Source organism: Juglans microcarpa x Juglans regia, chromosome 4D (genome assembly GCF_004785595.1).
Source record: "Juglans microcarpa x Juglans regia isolate MS1-56 chromosome 4D, Jm3101_v1.0, whole genome shotgun sequence".
In the NCBI taxonomy this organism is placed as follows: domain Eukaryota; kingdom Viridiplantae; phylum Streptophyta; class Magnoliopsida; order Fagales; family Juglandaceae; genus Juglans; species Juglans microcarpa x Juglans regia.
In genome coordinates this window covers 29,836,798-29,864,464 of record NC_054600.1, presented here as the reverse complement: position 1 = coordinate 29,864,464, position 27,667 = coordinate 29,836,798, and the positions used below count along the sequence as shown (strand labels likewise).

The 27,667-nt window shown below is 34.6% G+C and overlaps 4 protein-coding genes and 1 pseudogene across 6 annotated transcripts; 4 read left to right on the top strand and 1 right to left on the bottom strand.

The window, feature by feature from the left end:
* Window positions 1–73: 73 nt before the first annotated feature.
* LOC121260728 (exocyst complex component EXO70I-like) lies at window positions 74–2,949 on the bottom strand. The gene is made up of 2 exons (XM_041162722.1): window positions 1,843–2,949; window positions 74–1,585 (listed from the first exon to the last, which is right to left on the bottom strand). Exons 1-2 carry the CDS (start codon window positions 2,617–2,619, stop codon window positions 260–262), a joined length of 2,103 nt encoding a protein of 700 aa, XP_041018656.1. The 5' UTR covers window positions 2,620–2,949; the 3' UTR covers window positions 74–259.
* A 778-nt stretch (window positions 2,950–3,727) lies between these two features.
* Window positions 3,728–7,168, top strand: LOC121260840 (NADH dehydrogenase [ubiquinone] iron-sulfur protein 4, mitochondrial-like). 2 transcript variants are annotated; one of them, XR_005939797.1, is made up of 5 exons: window positions 3,728–4,044; window positions 4,766–4,854; window positions 5,516–5,645; window positions 6,461–6,542; window positions 6,897–6,958. XR_005939797.1 is itself a non-coding variant. In XM_041162885.1 (5 exons), exons 1-5 carry the CDS (start codon window positions 3,886–3,888, stop codon window positions 6,954–6,956), a joined length of 468 nt encoding a protein of 155 aa, XP_041018819.1. In that variant the 5' UTR covers window positions 3,734–3,885; the 3' UTR covers window positions 6,957–7,168. The 2 variants fall into 2 exon arrangements, 1 of the variants encoding a protein (XP_041018819.1); XM_041162885.1 differs by having other exon boundaries at window positions 3,734–4,044; window positions 6,513–6,542; window positions 6,897–7,168.
* A 3,760-nt stretch (window positions 7,169–10,928) lies between these two features.
* Window positions 10,929–12,968, top strand: LOC121259843 (myb-like protein X). 2 transcript variants are annotated; one of them, XM_041161632.1, is made up of 3 exons: window positions 10,929–11,001; window positions 11,182–11,990; window positions 12,228–12,968. In XM_041161632.1, the coding sequence occupies exons 2-3, from the start codon at window positions 11,255–11,257 to the stop codon at window positions 12,842–12,844; spliced, it is 1,353 nt and encodes a 450-aa protein (XP_041017566.1). In that variant the 5' UTR covers window positions 10,929–11,001; window positions 11,182–11,254; the 3' UTR covers window positions 12,845–12,968. The 2 variants fall into 2 exon arrangements, with proteins under 2 accessions (XP_041017566.1, XP_041017565.1); XM_041161631.1 differs by having other exon boundaries at window positions 10,987–11,001; window positions 11,182–12,968.
* Window positions 12,969–16,190: 3,222 nt separating this feature from the next.
* On the top strand, window positions 16,191–19,400 carry LOC121259108 (annotated as a pseudogene).
* Window positions 19,401–26,218: 6,818 nt separating this feature from the next.
* On the top strand, window positions 26,219–27,597 carry LOC121259041 (protein SOB FIVE-LIKE 5-like). The gene is made up of 4 exons (XM_041160522.1): window positions 26,219–26,929; window positions 27,033–27,116; window positions 27,195–27,267; window positions 27,374–27,597. The coding sequence occupies exons 1-4, from the start codon at window positions 26,555–26,557 to the stop codon at window positions 27,397–27,399; spliced, it is 558 nt and encodes a 185-aa protein (XP_041016456.1). The 5' UTR covers window positions 26,219–26,554; the 3' UTR covers window positions 27,400–27,597.
* Window positions 27,598–27,667: the final 70 nt, after the last annotated feature.

Here is a 27,667-nt window from a genome sequence, read left to right as displayed (position 1 = left end):
CTCGATACCAATAATAATTATAAATAATTGAAAAATAGATAGAACCATGTTTCAAGATTTACTCCATATCAATTATATCCGAATTTAGGCTTTAATACACGAGAAAATATATTGGAGAATTTCCAACAAAAAGAAAAAAAAAAAAAGAAAAGAAAAAGGACATTATTTATAATCCGCACATCGAACAGATCTAACTCCTTAAACGAATGGCCTAAAAAACAAAAAAACTCCTTAAACGAATGGACGGCCAGATGCGATTTCACACTTCACTGGTGTTAGATCTGGACCGTCTAAAACCCCTGATCTCCCGCTCAATAGACCCTGAATTATCCCTAGCCACCCGATCTTTGGAATCCCGCCTCTTCAACTTCACATCACCACCGTCAAAGATCTGACCCAGCAACACTTGCATCGGCTGCGGGCTGACATACAATTTCCCCTGCAACACGGGAGAGAACGTGTTCACGAAATCGGTGTAAGCCGGCATCACAAGCTTCACCGTGGCTTTCTTGATCTGCTCCCTCAGATCCAAATCAACAATGCTATAAGACTCTCTGTGCCCCAGCGAAATCTCGTCCAGACCCTTCATAAAAGTCTCCATTTTTACTTTCGCTAAACTTCCCATTGCCTCCTTGCTCTGCACCCTCTTCAAATCTTCCCCATCCAACAGCCTCACGAGAGGCCCCCAAGCTTGCTTCTGATACCTGTAAGCCGATTCCTCGGCAATCGCCTTGTACGTGTCTTTAATATATGGCTCTCCCAGAAGTAGGCCCAGCTCGGTGCTTCTGGTCCTCATGTAAATGTACCAGTACGTGTTCATAGCGAATATGTGGGGGAGAATGTTGTCCCTGTAGCGCGACCTTTTGCTTTCGACGTTTCTTTGAAGAGCGTCCATGACGTTTGTAATGGCGTACTTGAGTAAATCGTCGTCCATTTCGGGTTTTGACCGAATCCCAGCTTTCCATATTTGCTCTGTTCGGAGAACCATGCCCATGGGTGCTCTGTAATTGTCAGTCGCCAGGTATTTGAGGAAGTTTATGGCGTATCGGACCAGTTTCGGGACTGAGCCGTCCCGTGGTGGAGGAAGACCATCCGAATTGCCTTCAATTTTGAGGCCAAATTCCCAAAACACTTTGCTTGTTGCGTGAACAAGGAGCTTTGTGAGTTCTCGGAACCGCGTACAGATATCGGCCCCGGCTTCGCTGTCGAAGGTATTTGAGAACTCGGGTTTAAGTTTTTCCAAGGAGTCGAACATGTCCAAGAATTTGAACAGCTTATGGGGCTCTTTTCTGCTCCTGGCTACGCCCTCCCCGAACCGGAAGAAGACTGCCATGATTTTGTCAGCGATCTTAACGAAGCATTCTGGCCAGACTACGCCCTCCATGATTTTTCCCAGAACTCGGCTGCACAGTTTCTTTTCTGAGATGAGCACGGTTTTTACTGCGACTTCCAAGTGTTGAATCCAGAGGGTTATTGCTGTCTCCAAGGTCTCCCACTCGATCTCATCAATTTCTTCTGGTGTGCGTGTTCTTAGGTACTCTGGGTTTAGCCTCATCAGTGCTTTGGCTGCCCTTCTGTATCTCACCTGTGGTATGACCAAAAGGCTCAGGTATGGCACAAACATGATAAGTTGAGACGATATTTTTTTTAAACCAAGTGCATTTTCTCAATATGTTAACTGATCAAGGTCAAAACAGTAAAGACCATATGACCATCTTAATTATGATTTCTAATTACTACAGTTTCTAATATGAATAACTATATGAAGAAAATAGATCAGAGCTGGGTTTCCAAGCCAACGAATTTGTGGTCGAATACCGCAAGAGGAACCATTGCACATACCTTGACAAAGATGCCAATACATATGTCTAAACAATCATTGGCAGCCAGGGTTCCGGAAATTCGTTGAAGAACTTGAATTTCCAGATCTGTACCTAAATCAGATGCCACTATCTCAGATTCTCCATCAACTTGCAACTCCCCTATATTTTGATGCTTTAAACGCAGCAATATGCTCTCATACTCGTCCTGCATATTCAATAGAGCCTCATCAAGCAGCCCATCAAATTTCATCGCATCAACCTCAGTTTCATAGAGAGCTTTGAGAGTAATCAGGGTCTCTCTGAGCGTAAGCGTCCTGTACTGATCCGTGGCCTTGGTCCTGCTCAAGAACTCCACCACTTCTTGAAGCTTTTGTATCACCGGCTCTCCGTCTTGGCTAATCGCGTTTATGGCCGCATTCAACTGATCAACACAGTCCAGATATTTGAGAAGTTTCTTGAGCCTTTTCTTGGGTGTTTCCTCGGCCGAAAGACTGGATGAGAGCTCGAGGAGCTTGTCCTGTAGAGACTCCGAGAGTTTGAAGCTGTCGAGGAGAGCAAGAGCGGGAGTGACAGCGCGGTTGATTCGGGTATCGAGGGCTTTCGTGGCCATCGCCAAAGATTGTAAAGGAGCCACTCTTCTTAAGGCAGTCGAAAGTGTTTCATCTATACGGTCAAACTTCTCGTCCATCTGTTCGAGGCTTTCGTCCATTTTGGCCGATGTATGCAGCAGATTTTTCAAATCCGAACACGCTAACTCCAGTTTATCGAGCACTGAATCATCTTCATGGAGTGCCATTAATCCTGATGTTCGCACTCAGACGAGCAGAGATTGTATCCAGTTTGCTATGTTAAGTACACAGATTGGGTGGGGGGAATCGGGATTGAGCTGTATAATTGCAAGTGACAAGCACAAGGTTTTTTTTTTTTTTTTTTTTTTTTTGGGAGGGGCAGAACAGGACGCAAAGGACAACCACCTTGGAGACTCGATCTCGATACAAACTAAGAACAAATGGCATTTGCCTCACAGAAACGAACAAATGTTGAGTACAAGCCGGGGAATACGTACAAGCCGGTGTCCTTTACTTCCTATGAAATAGTCCAAGCTTTAGCCTTCACTCGCCGAAAGTGATCCCGCCACTTACCATAATGTGCCGAACGAAAGCTGCAATGGGCTGCGGCGCCTGGCTTTTAATTCGTGGATGTTGACGCCAAATCTAGCCCAATACTGATGGCGTTTGGGATATTCTTTTAAGCCCACTAATCAAGTAATTTAAAAGGCCCGAGACATTTGGATGATAATATTTCATTTAATATATATACAAACTTAATTCGATTATTAAAAAAAAATCAAACCAAAGCCAATGGAATTGATACAAATTAAATTGAATTGTGGTGGTCATGAATAATTTTATTTAAATAATAATATATTTATTGTTATTTTATAAATCTTTTACAATCAATCAATATCAAAATAGTACTTTATAAAAATATTTAAAGAGTCTTAATTTATTATTTTAATTATTTTAAATTTATGTCAAGATCTTTTGAATCAATTAGCAATACGGACCTCATTTGTTTTCGTAAATGAGACGAGATAAGTTGAGATTAAATTTAAAAGTTGAATAAAATATTGTTATAATATATTTTTTTAATATTATTTTTGTTTTGAGATTTAAAAAAGTTGAATTGTTTATTTTATTTATGTGAGAATATAAAAAAATTATAAAAATTAGATAAAATGAGAAGAGATAAATTAAAAAGAGTTATAAAAATAAATGAAATCTTAATTTCTCACTAAAATAACAAATGATAATGCTTCAAAATGAAAAATTATTTTAAATTTATATAATTACTATAAAAAGTTGTTAAAGAATTGTCGCTGATAGTACATGTTTCAAATGCCAAATGGACCTTTATAGGAGGTGCCACGTACGACTGTTCTAGTAATTTCCTTGACGATTCGTGCGATTGTCTCTTCCGGTAGCAGGAGAGACAGAAGAGAACGGCGTAATCGACTAGTGCACTCGGTGTTGGCTGTGGGGTAGACCTTGGATTGGCAGAAATGACGAGCTCTCTGCAACAGAGCCTCAATATCGCTCGTGTTTATCGATCGGCTTCCATACCAGCGACGAGATCGTTATCTTCGGAGGCATTGGTGGAGCTCAAGCCCAGTGAGGTCGGCATGGTTTCTGGAATCCCAGAAGAACACCTTCGAAGACGGGTACGCTCTTCTGTTTTCCTTTCAGACATACTTTTTAATTTACCTTAATTTTACCATTCGCTTTCTTGAGGATTTTTTTTTATTTTTTTTTATTTTTATAAATACTGTGTTTTTGTATTTAGTTGTAAAGCTGATAATTTTTATGTAGATGAAATTGTGGATTGGGCCTTGATTTTTATTTCTTAATTAGAATCGCTTTCTATATTACTGATAAAATGTAGTTTTTATTTTCCTTGGAAAGGGCTTAATTCGAGCTTTCCTTGAAATCAGCTTCTTTGCGATGCATTTCTGTTCATTCTACTGACAAATTAGTGTGATGTATCTTGTTGTTGATACCATAAAAATCTCAGCATTGGATGCATTTGTATGGACATTCTGAAGATTGACACTCTTTTATAAAGTGGATCGATCTTCTAGACATCCTACAGATTTGTGAATTTGGTGCTGATCAGCCGCTTGATGCTTGCCTGATTTGGTAGAAAATTACGGAATTACTTGTTGAAATTCAAAGTTTCAGGGAAAAATGTGCTTTTTCTTTTTCTGCTATGGTTTTTAATGAGAAACATTCGTGAATTCTGAATGTCGTGTCAACTCTTTGGGACATTGTGACCTGCAACTTCTTGCTGCGTAAATAAGTTTTTCTTTCTTTCCTAGGGGGGCCCTTGAATATTATAAATTTAAAAATTTTCCTGTTCACATTGTTTAAATTTGTGAATGTCAGGTCATAATTTACTCACCTGCTCGAACTGCAACTCAACAAGGCTCTGGGAAAGTTGGGAGATGGAAAATTAATTTTTTGTCTACTCAAAAGTATGTTCTGTCCGTTCCTGTGGATAGTTAATCGTGTCATGGAATATATCCCAATAAGCGTGAAGTACTATCTATGTTACTGGTCAGGGATTTACTAATTGAGTCATTAACAGGAATAATGTGTCTATAGAATTAGCCAGCTCAACTTCATTTTATCAGTATCTATTCTGTGTGATCCAATGTTACCATTCTGAATAGGAGCAATCACTTTCTATCTTCTTCTTCTTCTTCTTCTTCTTTTTTTTTTTTTTCCTGTTTTTAAGATTATCTGAAAGTAGAAGTTCAGCATGACATTGCCACTTTCACCTTAGTTCATTGATTGAGGGAATATAGTTCTCAGTTCTCAACCTCATTGGACTCGTGACCTACAAACATTCAAACACATGCGAAGGAAATGGATCTCCATGAAACCTATTAGCTTGGTGGTTGAATCACTGGGCTAAAAGGCTCATGATTCAAGGACTAATGGGGAGAGAGAGAGAGAGAGAAATTCATACTGCAGAGAAATTAGTTAATATAGCTTCGCACATGAAGTTGGAGAAACCATTGCTTAAACTTCCCTAAATGAATTTTATGATGTTAGTAACTCTGATCTCTGATCTTTTGATCTTCGTATTTGATAACATGCAAATTCCATTTCTCACTTTCAACATTTGTACAGGTGGGAAAATCCATTGATGGGTTGGACATCCACAGGGGATCCATATGCCAATGTTGGCGAGGCAGGACTCAGTTTTGATAGTGAAGAAGCTGCTAAAGCATTTGCTGAGAAACATGGTTGGGAATACGTGGTATGTGCCTCTTCACTAAGTAATTTCACTGAATCACTGTGCAGATAAATTGTACCTGAATCTGATTGTCTTGGAATTGTTGATCTTATTTTTACTTTATGAACATACGGATAACTTCATTAACCTTTTATAGTACGTTTTATCTTGTTGATTCCATGTTTTGAAACTCTCTCCTCCCATAGCTCAGTAGAATCTTCGTGTATAGCTTCCACCAAGGAAGCTGAACCTGAAGTCAAAGAAGACCTTTTTATTAGAGCTTGCTAATTGATTGGATAGTGTCTCTGCTAGACATTTTTCCTTGTATTAGGGAGCTGATACATCGCTTGTATTTGGGAAACTTTAGATTCTGTCAGACAAGGAATAGTGAAAGCGTAAAGAAAAAACATTTTAATTTTTAGAGAAATAACAACTCAACTCAATTTGTCCATGCCTTAATTCCAATTAAATTGGGATCAGCTATGCTTCTTATCAACTAATGCGAGTTGGCTGCACATTATGGAAGGAACGATCAAACCATCAAAATCATTCATAGAATAAACTAATAGCACTGCTATTTGAAAGACCATTGTTCATTAATATAATGATATAAATGAGTTGATATAAGGACTATTTGAATGCTATCACCTCTCATGTTTCTTCTGACATTTGTTCATCAGAAATAAGTTTTTTTCTTCCAAGTTCTTATATATAGTGTATCAAGCAAATGAATAACAATCTTAATTTTTATTCAGAAGTCGGATAGAGTTAGAATTGTAGCATAAAATTCAGTTGCTCAAAAAACGTTGTACTGACTAGATTTTGTATTGTTTCCTTAGGTATGCTATCCTCAAATAACGCACCATTGACACACATTTTTCTCTTCTGCAGGTCAAGAAGCGTCATACGCCTCTTTTAAAGGTACAGGATCTATGCACTTAATTACCGACCTTTTGAAATGAAATAATTAGCCATCTTGTTTCATATAGCAATGTGGTCTCATTCTGTTATTAAAAAAAAAATACACAAGCTTCGAGAATGCTTAAAGATTCTAGTAGCCCCTACTTTCCCCACTGTTTCTCGAAGAATATTTAGGATCGGGAACACAATCGTTCTCATATATTCTTAATTATTTTATTTTTTAGTTTATTATTATTCACAAACTAATTTATTATTATTCACAAATATTTTAAAATATTCTTAATATTCAGATGGGCTTAATCGTGTCACTGGTCATTGTTACCTGAACACACCCCATCTTTTAATCATCTGCAGGCGAAGTCATACGCTGAAAACTTCAAATGGAAGGGCCCCCCGAAGACTCAGGCTGATTAATATGAAAATTTCCAACATCTTCTTATCATTGGTGTCATGCTCGTAGGGTTTGTAAAGCTGATTTGACACAGCTTCTTATACTTGTTGTCATCTGTCTATTGGTTTGGTATTTCGCTTTTCTGCAAATAATGTAATGAAAACTTGGGGCTTGCAAATAATGTAATGTACACTTTAGGGTTTTTTTGAAGAGTTTGAGGATATGAGAATTTTGTGAATAGTAGTAAAATAGTTTGTGAATAATAGTGAGATATTTTGAGTTGCGTATAATATAGTTTTATAAAAAAATATTATAAAGTTAAAATATTGTAATAATATAGTTTTATAATATTATTTTTGTTTGAAAATTTGAAAATGTTTGAATTGTTTTTTATTTTTTATTTGAAGGTTTAAAAAAATTGTAATGATTAGTTTGAAAAAATTGTAATAATTAGTTTAAAAATTTTGTATTTGAAGTATATTTGAGAATAAGATGGGATGAGATGAAATGAGAATTTTGTATCTCATCTAAGGTCTCAAACCTATTCAGATATAAAAATCTCTTAAATTTATCTTATTTAATCATTATAATTTTTTCAAATTTTTATATAAAATATAATAAACAATATAATTTTTTTTAAATCTTAAAATATTAATAATAATATTAAAAAAATAATATTATTTTTAATTTTTAATTTTTATTTTAATTTTGCGAATATTAACTTACAATCTAAACTTTCACTTAAAACTTTTTTTTTTTTTAACATATAATCCGTTGGAAGATGAGCTCCAATACCACTCGATGATGGTTCACCCTAGTCAAAGCATGACAGTTCAATCATATTCCTTTTATGATTATCCCAATCATAGTCATATGATAAGAAAAATTGCTTATATAAATCAAATTGCTATCTAATAAGTATTTATTGAAAGAATAATGATAGGGTTTATATCTTATTACTATCTATTTATTACTTTTTTGTATTTAATTTTAATTTTAATTTTTTATTTTACTTAATAATTAAGAAAGTAAGTATTAATAAAGTTATATATATATTTTAATTTTTTCTTAATGATTAAGGATGTTAAAAAAATACTTAAAAAAATAATAAAAAGATAAAAAAACTTGAAATACATTTAGGTAGTAGATAGGTAGTAATAGGGTAGTAGGCCTATCACTACCCAAAAATTAAATAAAAATATTATAAAGTTAAAATATTTCTAGAATACAAATTTTTAATTTGAGATTTGAAATTTTTAAGTTATTTTTTATGCTTTATTTAAAAGTTAAAAAAATTATAATAATTAAGTAATGACTAAATAAAAAAAATTTAAGATTTGAAATTGAAAATTATTTATATTTAAGTGATATTTAGGAAGTAAATGAGATTAACTTTTAAATATAGCATAAAAAACTTAAAATTTTCAAATCTCAAATTAAAAATTTGTATTCTAGAAATATTTTAACTTTATAATATTTGTATTTAATTTTTTATCTTCTCCTTTTCAAAACACAATAAAATATTTAAAGTCAGATTATTTTATTACTATTAATATATTTCTTATTTTATCTTAATATAGAGGTTTATTTTCTAATAAAAATGAATTTATAATCTAATGTATTAAATTAAATTAATTTATAAATTAATTTTTATGAGATTATTATTTTAATATTACCCAACCAGAAAACTGTCACTTTTGTTTTCAATCAGGCACAAGACGGCCCAAAGTTGACTAGAGAAGTTGAATACAATACTGACTATGGCTGTGTATCCGTTATTATTTAATATTTTATTATTATTATTTATATATTATTTATTATTATTTAATATTATTTAATTATTTTTTTTATAACTATTTACATTCCTTCTGATATAATCTTACTACACAAACGTAGCGGATGTCCATAGTCCTTGAGTCGTCTGAACCTGTTATGTGTGAGGACTGAGAACAGTGCATTCTGGTCCGGCTCGTTGCAAACTCGGGAAGGAATCCAATGCCAATACCATTTAATATTTATTTCTTTTTGCACCTACCATTTTTAAAAGAGAAATATTAGGAAGCTCGTTTTAGATTCTCCATTCATTTTTTCGATTGTTTTTTTTTGTTTTTTATTTTTATTTTTATTTTTGGACTTAATGATTAAGAAAATATTGTTTAATAATATTGTAATTTTTTTAAAAATATTTAAAAGTGTTAAAAAAAATGTAAAAAAAAAAATCTTTAAAATTTTTTTTACACCGTCTTTTTAACACTTTTAAATATTTTTTTTAAAAAAAATTCACAATATTATTAAATAATATTTTCTTAATCACTAAGTTCAAAAAAAACTAAAAAAATTAAAAAATATAATCTTAAAAATAAAATATATATTAAAATAAAATGACGCTAAAACAAAAAAAAAAAAAAAAAATCCTGATTTGATAATCATTCAACGCAAGGGCCATGATTAGTAAGGCAATGGAGCAGCCACTCACGGACGAAAAACTGCAGTAAATTTCTTCTATATTTGTACTCGCAAAAATGGCAAGGACAAATACTTAAATACTCACAAGTCACAATGGCTACAAGTACAGATTATTTCTTAAATCAAAGTTTACATACTAATTAAATAATAAGGGGTTCAAATTATATGAAGAGCTAATTCCTAGTTAATTATACTACTGTTCCTGGTTTAATCATTTTTTTTACACTTATTATGTATTGTTTTTTTTAAAGTGATTTTATATTAACACGTTAAATCATTTAAAATGTAGGGCATCAACAAAAATAATTAAAGATGACAAGATTTAAATAAAAATTATATTATTATTTTATAAAAATATTTATTATTTAAATCTGATCATTTAATTAACTTTAGTCGTGGCTGATTAATAGGATTACCTAAGATACTACGGGTCTGATAATTCAAGATCAAGAGTAACGTAGGTCTGTCAATAAATCAAATTCAATGAATAATTTATCTTTCTTTATTTACCTTTGAGAAAGTCTATTTTATCTCTTTAACTTGACAACTCCATTTGACCGCTGATCAATTTTTTTTTTTTTTTTACTTAGTAATTAAATAAGTGATTTTAGGTGTATTTGTATATTTTTTTATTTTTTAAATATATTTAAATATGTTAAAAAAATATGAAAAGAAAAAAAAAATTTGTCAAAATGGGGCGGCATAGTAGCCGCCCCCTTTACCTTTTATGTACATAAAACAAAATAAAATTTTTAATTAAATCAGGGTTTCCTTTTTGTAAAAAATAAAAAATAAAAGAAATAGGTTTCTTTTCCTTGCATAATTTCTTAACGAAAATTAGGTTTTACGTCACAGGATAAAGAACATAAAAAGTATTGGCATAAGCCAAAACACACCTTATTACGTGGTTTTAAGTGAAATGACCAAAAACTCCTTACAACAAAACTCACGTTCCATACGTTCTCTCTCATTTCATCTATTTCAAATTATTTTTACTTCCTCTCTCCTCTCGCGACGCCCGTTGCCCATCCTCCCACTCTCTCGTCTCCCATTATCTCTCTCATACCTCGCATTACCCATCTGTGGTCATGGGGAGATTACGGTAGAGTTGGTGGTCGTTGACTATAGAGGTGGCAGCATGATGGTTGGGTGGTGCAAATTTGCCCATGAGGGAGAGAGGAAGGTCAGTATGGGCTGGGGGAAGGGGGGTATGATCGAGGGGTGAAGTCGTGGAGGTCCAGCATGCTCGTGGGCAGCGACGCACTGGACGATGGAGAAATTGTGTGAGAGAGAAGTCGTGCATGTAAGGGAAGATAGAAGAGCTACGGACTTTGGGCTAGGGGAGGAGGAAGTGCTCGATGGTGATGGTCGGTGACTACAATGAGAACCCCAATCGGTAGTAACATTGGCAAATATGAGTTAGGACGGGGACATGCGTGAAAAGAGATAAACAAGAAATGGAGGGGAGTAGCGGGTTTTATGAAAAAAAATGCCAAGTAGGCAAAATTGCACGCCGCTGATCCCTGTCAAAACTGAACACTGGCTTGTTTAGCAAGAAAGCTACAGAGAGAAGAAACCCACAAACTTGATCTCACTTCACTTTGAATGTGTGTATGTTGAAGTGAGTTGAGTTGTGATGATAAAATATTATTAGAATATTATTTTTTAATATTATTATTATTTTAAAATTTGAAAAAGTTGAATTGTTTATTATATTTTATATTGAAATTTAAAAAAAATTATAATGATGAGTTGAGATGAGTTTGATAACCAAACGAACCCTATATTGCTCTTTGACGCTCTATTTCCACCGAATCGTAGACGCTGCTGCAGTTTCTGCGTGGTGGGGTTTTCAATGGAGGAGGTGGAGAAGGAGACGAGGAAGTATCCGTCTCTGCCTTCCAACTACGTAACGCTTGCTCAACTCCAGGAACGCTGGCTCAAAGAGCAAGAACGGATACAGAAAGAGGAGGAGCAAAAAGAGGAAGAAGAACGACAACGAAAGCTTCAGCTGCAAAAGCTAGAGGAAGAAGAACAGCAGCAGAAGCGAAAGCTTGAGCGTCTTAAGGGAGGGCGCGGCATCGATTACAAGCCGATACATTGGAATTGGAAGGCAAAGGAGAAGATTGAACCTAGGGAAGAGGAACAGCTGGAGGTGACGCACCATACGGCACAAGCAACGCGCGTGGTTGGTGTGAAGGAGAGTGCTCCGACTAGAAGAAAAGGTGGATCGAAAGGAGCGAAGGGCGTAATCAGGCGGATAGAGAACGCCGATCGAGCGGCTGAGATTGAACGGAGACTTGGGGATTTCTCAACGAATGGCGATAAGGGGAATGCCCATTTAATAATAATCAGTAAATCGAAGGGAACGACGAACGAATTCAGGCCGAGGAGAGAGAACGCCGATCGGACGGCTGTGAATGAACGGGAAGTTGGGGATTTCTCAACGAATGACGTGAAGGACAATCCTCCGGCTAGAAGGAGCGGTGACTCGAAGGGAGCGAGGAGTAGATTGCTGTGGACGAGAGAGAACGCCCATCGGACGGCGGAGAATGAACGGGAAGCTGGGAATTTCTTCTTAACGAATGGCGTGAAGGAGGACGCTCCTTTGAGAAGAAGCGGTAAACTGACGGGAACGACGAACGAACTCGGGCCGAGGAGAGAGAACCCCAATCGGACTGCCGAGAATGAGCGGGAAGTTGGGGGCTTCTCAACTAATGACGTGAAGGAGAATCCTCCGGCGATTCGGAAGGGCAAATCGAAGAATAAAAGGCGGATGAGAGAGAACGCCGATCGGACGGTGAAAAATGAACGGGAAGCTGGGGGTTTGAACAGCGAGACAACAATGCTTGAAGCTGGGGACTCCTTAACGGTGATCGTTAAGCGAGACAACAATGCCTCGGGATCAAGAAACGGTGAATCGAAGGGAGATTGGAGCAGATCTAGGCGAACGAGAGAGAATGCCGATCCGACGGCTGAGAATGAACGAGAAGCTGGGGATTTATCAACTAATGGCGAGAAGGGAGAATGCACCACCGAATTCAGGCCGATGGCAGAGAACGCCGATCGGACTTGTGTGATTGAAGAGAAACAGGGGGATTCCTCAAAGAATGGCGAGAAGGAAGGTTGCTCCAGCGAATTCAGGCCGTATAGAGAGAACGCTGATCCAACGGCGGAGATTGAACGGGACCTTGGGCATTTCTCAATGAATGGTAAGAATGAAAAAGGAAACGTTAGAGCGACGAGGACGAACACTGGTAAGTATCACGGTAACAGGAAGTACAAGGGATACTCTGTTGCTAGGCAGCGCGGTAACGGGGAGTACAGGGCACATGGAAAGGTTGGTGGTCAACGGGAAGAATTGAAGGCAAGTGGTGCTGGAATGGTCTGGGTTAGGAAAGGAGAGCTTTCTGATGGTCCAAGCCCGGGTAATTGGAATGGTTGAAATTGTTTTGCCATATTTTGTGCAGTAATGATGAGTCTGGTAAGAAATACTACCATGTCTACTTGCTTTTAAGATACTTTAAAATACCGATTCTATAATCAACAATGCTTTAATGTTTTATGGATGATCGGAATAGCTTATTAATCTGGTTAAATGTTGTTGTTATGCACGGGATACACAAGCAATATTTGATATGCATGTATGAAAGACGCAATGAATACTCGATGGTTTGTTGATGGGAGTCTTTGTGAATTTTGAATCTAGTGCTGGTGGCAGTAGAACTTGTGGAACGGGAGGACAAATGGTTGCTTAATGTAGCAAAAACTTCTATTTTGGTTGGCAGAATGATATGATTAAGACTCGAGAAAAGAAAACACCCCCCATCATGTGAGTGTAATTTAAGTTGTGGTTGTTAGTGCTCAACGTCGGCAGCCTATTATATTTAAGAAATTTCAAAAAAATAAAAAAAAAAACATCATCCGCCCATCTGGTCAATAACTTTCCCTGTTTTACATAATTTAGTCATGTTTCCTCAAATGAAAGACTGAAGAATGATATTGATTTTCTAAGTAAACACTAGACATGACTATCGAATGATATTGATTTTCTAAGTAAACACTAGACATGACTATCGAATAATTCTGACCGTCCAATGACATAGAGGTACATGAACCACCATTTGATTCCCATCAAAATCTGCTGGTATGTGCTTCTTTTAATGAATGATTGTTTGAGCGGCCAAGTTTGTAGGATGTGTTGGGGGAAGTTGTTTTCCATATTAGCTGTTTAATTATGAGCTTAGAAGTTGGAAATGGAAATGGAAATGCTGTAGGGGGATTTAATATGAATACGGGGGGGTAGTCTGATTTAAATTTCCGCATGAATGCTCATAACACATATTAAGATAAGACTGCTTTGATGTGGAAAACTACTTCTCCATCTGTATTTGTCTGATTCTGGGTAGACTGTTCACATATGATTCATAATACCCTGTACATCAGTTACTTTTCTCAACTGCACTTGTTTTCATCTCATATTCTGAATACTAATCCTAAGTTCGTCCCAAGTAGTTTGTCATGTAATAGATCAATCTAAATATGAAGTTAGAGGGGTGTATCCGAAACACGTTTGGGAGATGAAATGAGTACTGTCTCGTCACGTTATTTGGCCCAAAGCCGCAACTTGGAAAACGGAGACCACTGCTCTAATAATGAACTATCAGTTCTCGATGAAAGACGAGGACTTCTTATATGCCAACTCATGTATTCGTCATTGTGGGAAATAAATGGTTGATATCATTTTTGTAACCGTTCTAACATCCAGCTATATATGGTCAAGAACACAAATCTAAGAGTTTTTCAAGAAATCTGTCGAAATTTATGTCCCCTAGGTTGAAGAAGATAACAAAGCGATACCCTGTCTAAGTCTAATTATGGAATATAAATATTCCATAATTATTGTCATTTTATATATATTTTTTTTGTGGCCTCACAACCGATTTAGCCATTACGATTGAGAGTTACAATGGTTGGTCTTTTTTTTGAAGCGTACAATCAACAATGGTTGGTCATTGAGATCTTTAAGTTGTTTCAGATTTAGACTATCTTGTTTGGTTACATAAATTATCTCATCTCATTTAATTATTATAATTTTTTCAAATTCTTATACAAATTATAATAAAAAATTTAACTTTTTCAAATCTAAAAATAAAAATTATATTAAAAAAATTATATTCAAACAATATTTTATTTAACTTTCATCTCATCTCATCTTTAAATCAAACAAGACCTAAAGTTCTTTTTAATATTATGGTTGCCTCATTATTTTGTTGCAGTTTGATTTATAAAAAAATATGAATAATTTTACATACAACCGTGAAATGTATAAACGCCGCATAATCACTTTAAAAAAGAATGGGATCTATTATTAAAAAATTAATTTTTTTTTTTTTTATGTGGGTCTCATATTTTATTTATTTTTTTAAAACAATTATGCGACGGTTGTACAATTCGCAATTGCAAATATCTTTTATCATAAAATATATACCATTTATTCAATTGTCATTTTATTCGATTGCAGTTTAAGTCCACTACTCACAAAAGAGTTGTGCACACAAAAACTCTACACTCCTACACACCACTTAAAAATATATGATTTTATTTTTTTATCCTTATATTTCATATTTCAATTTAATATAAAATACGAGAGTAAAAAAATAAAATTATATATTTTTAATTAGTGTGCAGAGTAAAAACTTATGTCTAAAATTTTTCCTCACAAAAACTATCATATATTTTGGATGGTGTTTCTTTTTTTTTTTTTCTTGCTGAACGAGACGGCGAGAGTTTAAGAAAATAAAAAATAAAATGTGTAGATACTGTTGAGAATTTTTCTAGAGAGGCGTTACAACTTACCTCTCCTACATCTAAAAACTGTTTCTTGACTCTCCCCTTTGTACGTAAAAGTCTTTTGCAGTGACAGGCCAAGGTGGTGACAGCAATGGTGGAGGTGGCAACAAAATACCTGAGGAGGTACAAGTACAACCACACCCAGTGAAGGAACAGCTACCCGGCATTCAGTATTTAGAGCACTAGAAAATAGAAATGCCTTATCCATCTTCATCTTCGTCTTTGTATTCATATTTGTATAATACATCTTTAAATTCATCTATATTGATTTATACATCTCTAAATTTTTACATAAATATGAATAGTACTTCTTCAAATTCATTCTCCAAACATTATTTTTAATGTTTTTTCTCTCTCCTACCCATTAAAATCAATTTTGTGAAATTTATACTAAGATAATTTTGATATATGAAATTTATATTAAGTTGATGATATAAAATATTTTTTAGTGCATATTAATATTTATTGATAAAATTAATCATTTTGATATATGAAATTAGTAATATTTAGATATATAGAATTTGTATTTTTGAGCACGTGATGCTAATTGTAAAATATATAAAAAAATAATAATTTTAAGAAAATAAATTAAAAATAATAATATATTATTATTATCTACTTCAAAGATGCATTATCCAATATGGAGCTTTTTCTTGATATGCAAAATAAATCTTTAAAAGATGTGATTTTAAAGATGCATATAGAAAAACTAATGTTAGTGCTCTAAGAGTACTCCCCCATGGCTAGTGGCGGGAACCAGCGATTAAGGGGATTCACTTTTCTAATGTATGAAACATTTATGTAAAAAGTAATACTATATATAATTGTAGGTATCTAAGTACTATGCATTTTTTTATAAAAGAATGAGATTTATTATTAAAAAATAAATTTTTTCGTAAATTTACTTACTTTTTCAAAAGAAATGAGGGTGTTTTGCACATCCTAACACTGCCATTAGAGACCCATTCATTGTGATTACAACTTGCAAATATTAAAAAATAAAAATAAAAGAAAACAGATGATCCATCAAGCTGGCAACTTCGTGTGTACTTGCAGTATCTTCCCCAGTTGCTGAAACCAGAGAGGCCAATATGGGATTGATTCGCAGTGCTCTTCTCAGTTGGAATTGCCTGGTTATGCACAATTTCTTACTTCAAGTGGTGTGTATAGGAACAAACCTGCAAAGACTCAGATTAGTTGCTGCACAGATCGTGCTTGGACTCTTTACTGCAGCTCCTTGGTGAGATTTTCTAAACAAACTCTTAGAAATATTGACCAATTGCTTTCTTTATTTTTCTTTTAAAAGTTGAAACCACTATTCATAATTTGATATAGCTTCATCAATAAGTAATCTGAGATTGACGTTTGATAATAAAAGTCGACTATTGTGCATTGTCCAAAAGCACCCAAAAGCAAGATATGGTCGGAACTAGAGAATTGACAATTAACTGTTCTTAGCTCCAACTCCCCCTCCCCCACAAAAAAAGAAAAGAAAAACAAAGTGATGAAAACAGTTTGCAAACTAACCAAAATTTCTGCACAAGGGATTATTTTAATATTTCTGACTGCATGATAGCAAAGTAGAACTTGGACAGCTCTGAGAAAGTTAGTCAATTAAAGTCTTCCTACGGGGAGGGCCTCAGAATTCATATTTATGTTCTTCCTGTATTCTTACTCTTCCAAGATGTTACAAAGCTAAGTAGTGCAATCTTCTTAATCCTCTTCTCTCTCATGTTATTGGGACACAAACTGTCTTTCCCTGAGGCAAATCTCTTCAGAGATTGAATTCAACTGCTATTTGGGAAGTCTGCAAATTTGTAAAACAATTTGGCCTATAATTTTCCATGTTTTGAAGATAATTCTGACTACAATTAGTTACATCATATTATTTTTTGTCATTACCTGCAGGCTATATATTCCTTATTATCCGTTTCAATGGGGAAGCCCCACATTTCATGCCAGAGAAGCTTTTGCAATGATGGCTGCTTCTTTTGTTTCACTTTTTGAGGTTCACTTCTGAACAGGGATTTCATGCGTTTATATTTCATTAGCTAGCTGCTCCGCAACACCATTCTCTGCAATTTACTTCTGAAAGCATATACCGCAAACATTTCATGTGACCACCTCATCAGCTTTTGTGTTGAATTTATGAATCTGCAAAACTTTCTTTCATCGTTCTGAAATCATGGATAAGACATACAATAGTAAAAACCTTTCACTTCCGATAGCCCTCCTCTTATATTTGCAGTCTACTGGTACATTTTTTGCAACAGCAAGATATGGCAGTGCCACACCTGTGCCACCTTCTGTTACTAGCCGTGGTGTTGGCTGGCTGGTAGGACATGTTTAAATGATGTCTCATTAACATATTATGATTCTTTTTTCCATTCTTGGCTAAATATTTGCTGCTTCATCACTTGTAAAATTTGTTTGATTTTCAGGAAATAGGAGTTTTGCTCAATGGCTTGTTTGGCTCTGTAACTGGCGCTTCTGCATCAGTGTAAGAACCTTCTTTTTTTAAATGAAAGAAAAAAGCTATTATCAAGTGAAGCAGATCCTTGTCTTCTTGCTCCACCTCTAACTCGAGTTTTTTTAATAGTGGGTTTATTTTGGAAGTCATCTATGAATATTAATTCAACCTGATGTAGCTGACAAATAAGGTTCTATGTGGTGGTACCTACCATCTAAGTATGTGTATCCTTCTCTGACTTCTTTTGTGCGGGAGAGGATGGGTGAACATGCCATGGTTTTTTGGTTGGAAATTGAAATATTCCTAGAATTGCCCTTTCATATTTTGAGTCTTTTTGTAAGAGTCACGGACTCACGCACATGTAGTGCAACATGATTTACAGATGAAGGTAGACATTCAACACATGTATATGCACATATTTCCGCATTATGTTTCCTTATTGTGCTTTGCTTCATGTACAGGGAAAATGTTGGTCCATTGGCATCGACGAGAGTTGGAAGTCGATGAGTCATTCAAATATCAGCAGTGTTTATGATTTTCTTCTCTGTATTTGGTGTGCTTGCTTAACTCTATAATTAAATGCTTCAAGCTTGTTGACAGTGTTGAGTGTTAAAATCTAAATCAACATATCATAAGTGTCGTGGGATTCATAACATTCGACATCGAGGGATTACAGCTTTCTTTGTAATGTTGGAAACAGGAATGCATACAAAATATAGAAAAATTGCAGTCTTCATATTGCATTATAGTTTTGATTTTCTTATAATCACTTCTAATTTGGGTAACTGATGTCCTTGACCAGGAAAACTTGGAGCATTTTTTGCTTCTATACCCCTACCAATCATAGGAGCTTTGTACTGTGTGTTCTTCAGCTACGTTTGTAAGTATCCGTTTTTTGCATTGACTCCCTATGATCAGTGCATCATGGTCAATGTTGCTTGTTGGCTAATTGATACTTCACATCAAAACAAGAATCAGTAACATCAGTTAATATCGTTACATGCAGCTTCTGCAGGTCTTGGTTTTCTCCAATTCTGTAATCTGAACAGTTTCAGAACAAAATTTATTCTGGGCTTTTCTTTCTTCATGGGCATTTCAGTACCACAATACTTCAGAGAATATTATCATGTAGATCCGAGTTCTCTACACATTCACACCCACTCCGGATGGGTGAGTATTGAACTGAACTGGTCTCAAGTGTCGTGTTACTAGTTCAATATCTATGTCAATGTTCCCACCATTTGCATCTACCCAAGTTCCTTAAATAAATTGCAGTTTGATGATATAGTGACTGTCATCTTCACGTCTCGCTCACACAACGGTGGCTGCACTGGTTGCTTTGATTTTGGATTGCTCACTCTCTAGTGAAACTGACACCACTAGAACAGACACAGGCTTGCATTGGTGGGAGAAGTTCAGCTTATATGCTTCGGACATTAGAAAGGATGAATTCTATGGACTCCCATGCCTGCTGAATAAACTTTTCCCAGCTGTTTAAACCTACAAAAGAAGAATATCTACAACTATTACTGCTAAAGTTATAGTCTTCCATTCACATTGCAAGAGGGAAACGAAAATGCAATGCAATGCTTTACCATTGTGTGGTTAATATACCACGTTAAAGATTTGATGTGTTTTGCTACAACTTCTAATTTCATAGTCATGGGCTTCTTTTCAAGTGCTGCCTTTTTCTCTCTCTTGGCAAAAGAAAGGCCATATTTGCTTCATTAATTTGAATGAACTTTGGTAAAAATAAATAATAAATAAATAAGCCATCTTCACCTCATAAATTTGCACTGTAACAGTTGTTATGAGGTGTTTGTGGTTTTGTATCTTTTGTCCTTGTTAATACCATTTACCTATATAAAAAAAATAAAAAAACTAAGGCCCAGATTGAAAAGATAAGAACATTAAGATAATCCTAAGAAGGAAATGACAGTATCCCTGTTCTTTCATTGGGACCAAGATTCTAATTCGCAATCGATTAGTCGGGAGATCAAAGGCCTGAATATTTTCCGGCGGGAAATACATTACTTTATGAATAAATCTTCACAACCTTTTAACATTCCACACTCCACATTTTTTTTAATTTTTATTATTTTTTTCTTTTATCAAATATTTATTATATGAATAATGAATAGAAAATTTGAAATAATTTAAAAATAATAAACTCAAAAAAAATTTAAAAAAAAATATTAAAAAATTAAAAAAAATATAGAGTGTGGAGTGAGGTGGAGAGGTTGTGCAGCAAAACTCTTCCTCCAACTCAACTATGTAACCAGTTACATGTAATGTAGTCTTTCCTAGTTCATGAGCAATTGAATTACCCTTACGATTTACATGACATATTTTCCACTCATCATATTGAGCCAGTGTTTCTTTTAAATCCGAAATTATCATGCCAAAGTAGCCATGTTGTTGTTTCATCTGTTGCACCTCTTTTACAACTGTTTGGGAATCTCCTTCCAAAATTACTCTGTACATACCAAGTTCCAAACCAAATTTTGCTACTCTACGTGCTGCTAGCAAAGGTTTTGGAATTGAATCTTATATCTCTTTCAAGGTAGCCAAAAAATTGTCATGTTCATATATGATAGTAACACCAATCCCTATTTTACAAACATTTTTATCAACTGTCACATCCCAATTGATTTTACAAAAACTTTGAGGTGGACATTCCCATATTATTCTTCTTTGGTTAACAGATGAAATTTGAGTAGCTTCTCTTGTCTGCCTTGATGAGATCTCTTCTTGCAAGTGTCTTACTCTTTTAATTACAGAATTGGGTCGATGTAAATGTTTTTGAAAACAAGTTGATTTCTTCTCCACCATAAGGTGTAGAGTATTAAAGTTAGCTCCTGCATTTCATCCTTGTTCAATTTCTTGAACATATGTTGCATTAGTTCTATGATACTCTTGATTTAGCTCTTGCTTTTCTATATTTTCCTGGTATATAAGTTAAGAACATCATTTGTTGAGACACACCCCCACAATATATGTTGTATGTTTTTTTGTTCCATTAAACACATAGGGCATGTAGGATCATCCAAAACTTTCCTCTTACATAAATTCAGTTTAGTGGGTAGTATGTTCTTGCAAGCTCTCCATAAGAAATTTTTTGCTGTATGAGGGATGTCAATCTTCTAAATTTTGGTCCATTCTTCTGAAATATTAGTGTTGTTAGATTGTTAACCCCTTGTTCTTTCCATACTCTCCCCTTGTATATGGTAGGCACTTCTAACTGTAAAATTCTTGTCTGCTTTGCCTCTCTAAATTTTCTTGTCTGGCTGGTTGCATTGGCTAATAGGGATTTGAAAAATAAGACCAGCTTCCTACTTATTGAATATGGACTGAATTAAAGGAATATTCCACATTTTTGTATCAGCTGTTAAGAGTCTTTCCTCTGTAGCATCAATTCCCAATATTTTGTCTCCATTTTGAGGCTTGTATAACACCGGTTGAGGTAGCCATGGGTCTGATCATATGTTAACTGTTTTTCCATTGCCTATATGCCATATAAGTCCTTCTTGGAATAGTGGTCTTGCCGATAAGATGCTTGTTCATATGTATCACATTTGTTTGACAACACTAAAACAGGGCTCACCGACGTGATAATTTCCACTTGCTTTATAATATAATATGATTACATTATTAGAAAAAAGTTGCTGATAATTAGCTGTTGCGACTGTACATCGACTGCTTTGTGCTTCTTCTGTTCATTTAATCCAATCCATACAACAATCGGTTTATAAACTAAAGAAGCAATCTTTTTGTTTTAATCCTCGATGGATCCAGTGCATGTCGACAGTCTCCTATTCTATTATATTGAATGCAAGTTTACATCGACTCTTCATTTCATTTCGAGAGGATTGGATTGAGACAAGGTGATTTGCTATCTGTCAAATAAAGACGTAATAATAATAGAAGAAAATAGGACAGGAGTAACGATGCGTCCATGTATTAAAAAGTAGGTTTATTTATTCTTTCTAAATTACTTTTTTCCCTTCATAATTGAATTGATAATCATTTTCAAGAAGAGAAATTATATTTACAATTATAAAATATATAAGTATCGTGTAATCTTTTTAAAAAATTAAATAAATATAAGATTTATATAATAAAAAATTAATTTTTTAATAATAAACTTCATTCTTTTTAAAAAAAAATTATATAATGATTATAGACTCCACAACTATACCTAATATTGCGTGGTGAATTGGCAATCGAACGAGACTACAGCAGGGCGGCGACTCTTGATCGATGTCGTCAGTTGCCCACTAAACTTGTGCTAATGCCGAGCAGAACCAACATTTTGAAATCAGGAGCCGGCTCTTTGATCGTGATTGATGTGTCAATGCAAATTCCAATTAATGCGACGAGGATGGCCACTGAAGATCTTAAAGTATCTGTCCCTCTGTGTGTATACATAATTAAAATATAGATCATTTTCCGGTAGATAAATGTAGTTCCCAAGTCCTGGCTGTATTCAGTCTGAAACCGACCAAGCTATTAGGACCTCTCAAGCATGGACGGCCAATTTGAGAATGACATCCAACTCAGTACATGTAATGCACATGAATCATAGCATCGAGGTACATGTCTTTTAAGGGTTTTGGGGGGTCTTCTAATTTTAATCATTCACAAAACTATTTAGAGGTCCTACTTTACAAAATTTCAACTCTGGATTGTATAGAATTTTGTACGTATATGCAGCATGGGTTTCAATAGTCAAAAACGTACGTACAAATAAATGAGGGTCATTGGTGCAAACATTCTTATTTTTCTTTTCGTTGATATGGAGTGGGGTTGTTTTAAGGGAGAGCTAGATAGAATCTCTGATTAGAAGAAGGGTTTGAAAGTTGTCAGAGAGGGAGCCCATGTTTGACCTAAGCATGTATTGGAGGGGACCAGCTGGTTAGAAAGCTCATGGTGCAGGTGAAGCCCATGCAAAATTGATTTGATTCTATTATTAGCTGTACTGATTAATGAATGTGTGTACAACTACAAGGAGATAAGGAAATACGACCCTGCAAATTTGTTCTGTTAGAAATATCTTTCGTGAAATTTACGGGAGAAAAATATATTAAGAAGGATAGAGTTTTTCTCGAAATTTGCACCATTGAGCGTTATAAGGCTCGTTTTGTTGCCAAGGAGTTCCATCAACAGCAAGACATTGACTTTGATCATACCTTTAGTCAGGTTATTAAAACACCGACTTTTCGTGTTGTTCTTTCTCTCGCTTGTGCGTATGGGTGGCCATTTCGTCAACTTGATATCTGCAATGCATTCTTACATGGTGATCTACCATAGGTTAACCAGCGAGTCTTCTCTTTATTAGATAGCCCCTAGATGTCTTGACCCATAACCAGAAACACCTACAGTATCCCATTCGGGAGATGACCTGAATTTCTTCCCATCTATTTATAAAAAAGATAAGTGTTCGTTGAGAATATGACAAGCACTTATTTTTTTAAAAGTGTAAATTAAAACTTATCTTGCGTTCTTTCATTAAAAAACACGTGATTCTCACGTGTTCAACGAACATTTGACAATTTTTTTTCTCAAGAAAATAATAGATTAAACTAACTGGTTACAAAGATACAAGATTCCATGGGATGTGAGTCCCTAACAATTGTTCCAAAATAAGCAAAAACAACACCAGCAAATAAAAATAAAAAAGTCGGTTCTTGAATCAAAAGATTAACTCTAACTCATGTCCCGCAAAGGGGATGCCGCGTAAAAACGATTACATTGTCTGATAACTAAAAATCTATGACTAAAAGTCACAGTCAAAAGAATTGTGCTGCATTTTGCTGATCTGATCCGACTGAGGGAGACCATCACCGACATTTTTATTAATTAAATGGATTGAAGATAATTTCCTATGGAGGAAGATTCTGTCCAATTAAAAATATTAAAAAGTAATATCATAAATAATAGATAGAATACAATCAAAGTCAATTAGCAATTTTAATACACGCCCAAAGGCTTTTCCTCCCTTCTGTCTTTTGGTTAATATGTCAGTAACGTGTAGCTAGCTCCTAATAATTAGAAAGGTTAGGATTTGTGGTCAAATTAATGCAACGTAGTCGATCGCAAAAGTAGCAACGTGTACATATAGCCAAGGCATGGAGCATTTGATGAAAATGAATATTGGAGGTTTCTCATAAACAACTACAAATGACTTGATCATTTCACATACACAAACTATGACAAATTTGACTCGTCTCTCACTCGAGGATCCAAAGTCGGTCCCAGAATCTATTAAGGAGACATTTCAAAGATATTATTTATTCAATCAATGGCCAATCACTGAGTACTTTTTGCACGAATTAATTGGGGTCAGTGATTTATGCCATCTGATTAATAATCTAATTAGCACCTCCTAAAAACAAATCTGAGGGAACTCTATTCATGTGTTTCATTTTATGGGTTGGTTTTGTTTCTTTTGTATGATGCTTTTGAGTCGATGAACAGGACACTTTGATAAGAACATTAGATCTCTTTTTCAAAGCATGTATTGGTTTAAGAATGTAAAGGACTGGAGTCGAGATATCTCTCCAGAAATGTATGATCATTAGGTTGCATCAGATATATCCATAGATAGATAAATGAATGAAGGAAGAATTGGCAAATGCTCATTTTGGATGTGGTAGGAGTCAAGAGTGGAGTGGTTTTCTACCTTCTGATGAGAGAGGATTTTGTCCCCAGTAACCAAAATGAACACATTCTCAGTTGTACTGTACTAAGGAAATCTCATTCTATGTCATTGCTGGTGGCACGGTTTTTCAAACCTATTAGCTCCTAGTTTAGAGATTGGCTAGAATTTTGGTTAGAATCAATTTGAATATATCTTGTCCCCCTTGTTGGGTTTTGCGAGGATGTAATATGTACGAGTCCATTTCATGGATATTGCGCAAAGATTGGTTGGTTATCTTTTAATCTGTCCATCTTCTACTTTTTACAACCCGCTTCATGTGAATTTGTGATAGCTATCCAATTTTTTTTTTTTTTTTTTTTTTTGACATGTGATGGAATGAGGCCCGGATACACAAAACTATATCATCTCATTTTATCATTATAATTTTTTTAATTTTTTATACAAAATATAATAAACAATTCAACTTTTTCAAATTCCAAAATAAAAATTATATTATAATAATATTTTATTCTACTTTTAATAAAAATATCTCATCTCATTTCATATAAACTGCGTAATCAAACGAGGTTTGAGTATCTAAGATAATTGGGGAGGGCAAGCGTTGTTGCCTGTTGGCTTGTTGGTGATCGTGTTGTCCATTATATGGACCTTTAAGAGCATTTACATTGGCTTGGCCAAATGAAAAAATTGGCTAAAATTACATAATTGATGTCAAAAATATCTCACATTGAATTGGGGCAAAGCTAAAATAATTTAGATTCTTGCTACATTGGTTGGCCAAAGATAGAGAATTCAATTGATTCACCAAATATTAAAATATTAATTTCTCACTTCAAGCAAATATTAAAATATTAATTTCTCACTTTAAGCAAAAATACTATTTGGTTTGTAATTAAGAAATTTAGATAGAATTTTAGATGAGTTTAATCAATATTTTTTGTTATTAGTATTAAATAACTTTTGAAAATATGATTTTTTTAATATTAATTTAATTAGAATATAATTATTATTAGCATTTAATTGGTAGAGTTACAAAATGTGATAAAAATAAATTAAATAAAAAATTATTAAATTAATAATATTTTACTATTATATACATAGTGAATGGATAATCTAATGTAAGGGTTGAATTTAAATATAATAGAAAAATGTAAAAATGTAAAATATTGGCTAAATATTAAAGATGAATTTGACTAACAGTGACTTTGGATTCCAAACTCATCTCATATCATCATTATAAATTTTTTAAATTTCTACACAAAATATAATAAACAATTTATTTTATCAAATATCAAAATAATAATATTATTAAAAAATAATATATTATTCAATTTTTAATTCTCAACTTATCTCAATTTAACATCTAAATACAATTTAAACGATATTACTAACAAGTTTAGGAAAAAGAAAAGTACATATCATATAATGTGTTGAAAAATCTGTTTGTGAGCTCATATTTGATGCGTACACATAATGTGGAGCGCTAGAAATATGTCGCATCAACTAATAAATATTATTTTAATTTTTTATAATTAAAATGAAATATGTGTTGACACAGCAGACGTGTTTACATACTTTTAACTTTTTCCTGCTCTAAAATCTAAACTGGGTGTCTCTTATAATCTTAAATTGGGACAAAAAAATCAAAAGTACTTATCTGAAATATTACAGTATATAGAGGACGAGTATAACTACATTTGTAAATGAACAATAACCACTTCCCTTGTCACCGCTGTTACCAATTGCTGTTGTTTCTTTCCTTATCATCACCACTCTCTCTCTCTCTCTCTCTCTCTCTCTCTCTCTCTCTCTCGCACTCACAAAAACACCAGATAATGATATACACGCGCACAACTGGCAATTTCGATTCATGCACATAGAGATAATATAAGAGGCAAAGGGATAGAGCAGAGGCCAAACGTAGTCTAGGATTTGAGTGCGACTCCATTGGTTTGTTCTGCCTCTATTCTTCTCTTCTTCTGCTTATATAGAGAATAGCACCAGAGAGAGAGAGAGGAAAGGAGAGAGAGGCTCAGCCTCAGTGGCTCACCTACAAGCTCAATTTTCTCATATATTTCTGTCATGAGGAGAGCCTATATATATGTATGTATGTATAGGTGAGGGCCATTGGAGTTTTAAGTGGTAAAGAGGCTAAGAAACTGAGTCTTAGAATGGATATCTCAGCTTCACAGTGCAGTAGTGGGTGTGAATCAGGTTGGACTCGGTACTTAGACCAATCCTCACTTTCAGAAACTCAATTCCACATAGTTGGTGGTACGGATGACTATCATAGAGGAAAGGGAGCAGAAATGGAGGAGAAAGAAGAAGATTTGTCCTTGCTCTCTGATGCTTCTTCTGGGCCTTCACATTACCTTGAAGATGATGAAGAGTGCATTCATGATAATGGATGTTATTTCTATTCTTCTTCAGCTTCTGAGCGGGACCGCAAAAACAAAAGCAAAATCAAGGCCAAAGAACATGGCAGACACCGGCTGCATTCAAGTCTTGATGACACTGCTAGCTCCCCAGCATTGAGCTTTTCCAAGGCAAGTTTATAGAATAAATGCACTTGTATATACTAATACATGTGTTGCTAGCATTTCACTTGCAACAAACTTTATCAAGTGTGGGCTTTTGGTAACTTTGCAGGTGGATTCAACTCTCTATGGGAATGAAGATTCAAAGGAGAATTTATTGAATTTCTCTCAGGGTTTCTCTGCAACGCATTTTGAGGTACCTTCTCTTCCTTCCAGGTTTCCTATATGAGCGTCCTCCTATAATTAAGTGGCGACACTTATGAATATTTTGCAGGTAAAATCTACAGTGCAGAAGCATTTTACTTTCTTGAAGCCTTTTGCCAAAAAACCAGATTCAGAAGAACCAGGTGGCCCACTATAATTTCTTTGGATTTGAGTCCTCTGCAGCCAATAGAAATTCTTCAAGGATGTGATGCTGACTGTAGAAATATTGTTGTTTTTTTCTCTTGGCAGGTGGTTTTCACAGAAACTGGAAATGACTTCTTTTAGCTTTGATGCTGCTGCAGCTGGTTTGGAGACTGAGATAAGGAGTGCTGTAAAATATGGCATCTGATTACAAAAGGATATTGCCCCTCTGTTTTTCCTTTTTAGTTGTGTTTCAATTTCTACTCCCCTTTTATCCGTGATTGTCAATGCAATGGGAAACAACCTGAGCACATGATTTCTTTTTTTACAGATCTAGAAAGGAAATTCCTGTTTTCATTTTCTTTTTCTGACATCAATGGTTGTCGCACATATTATTTGTGG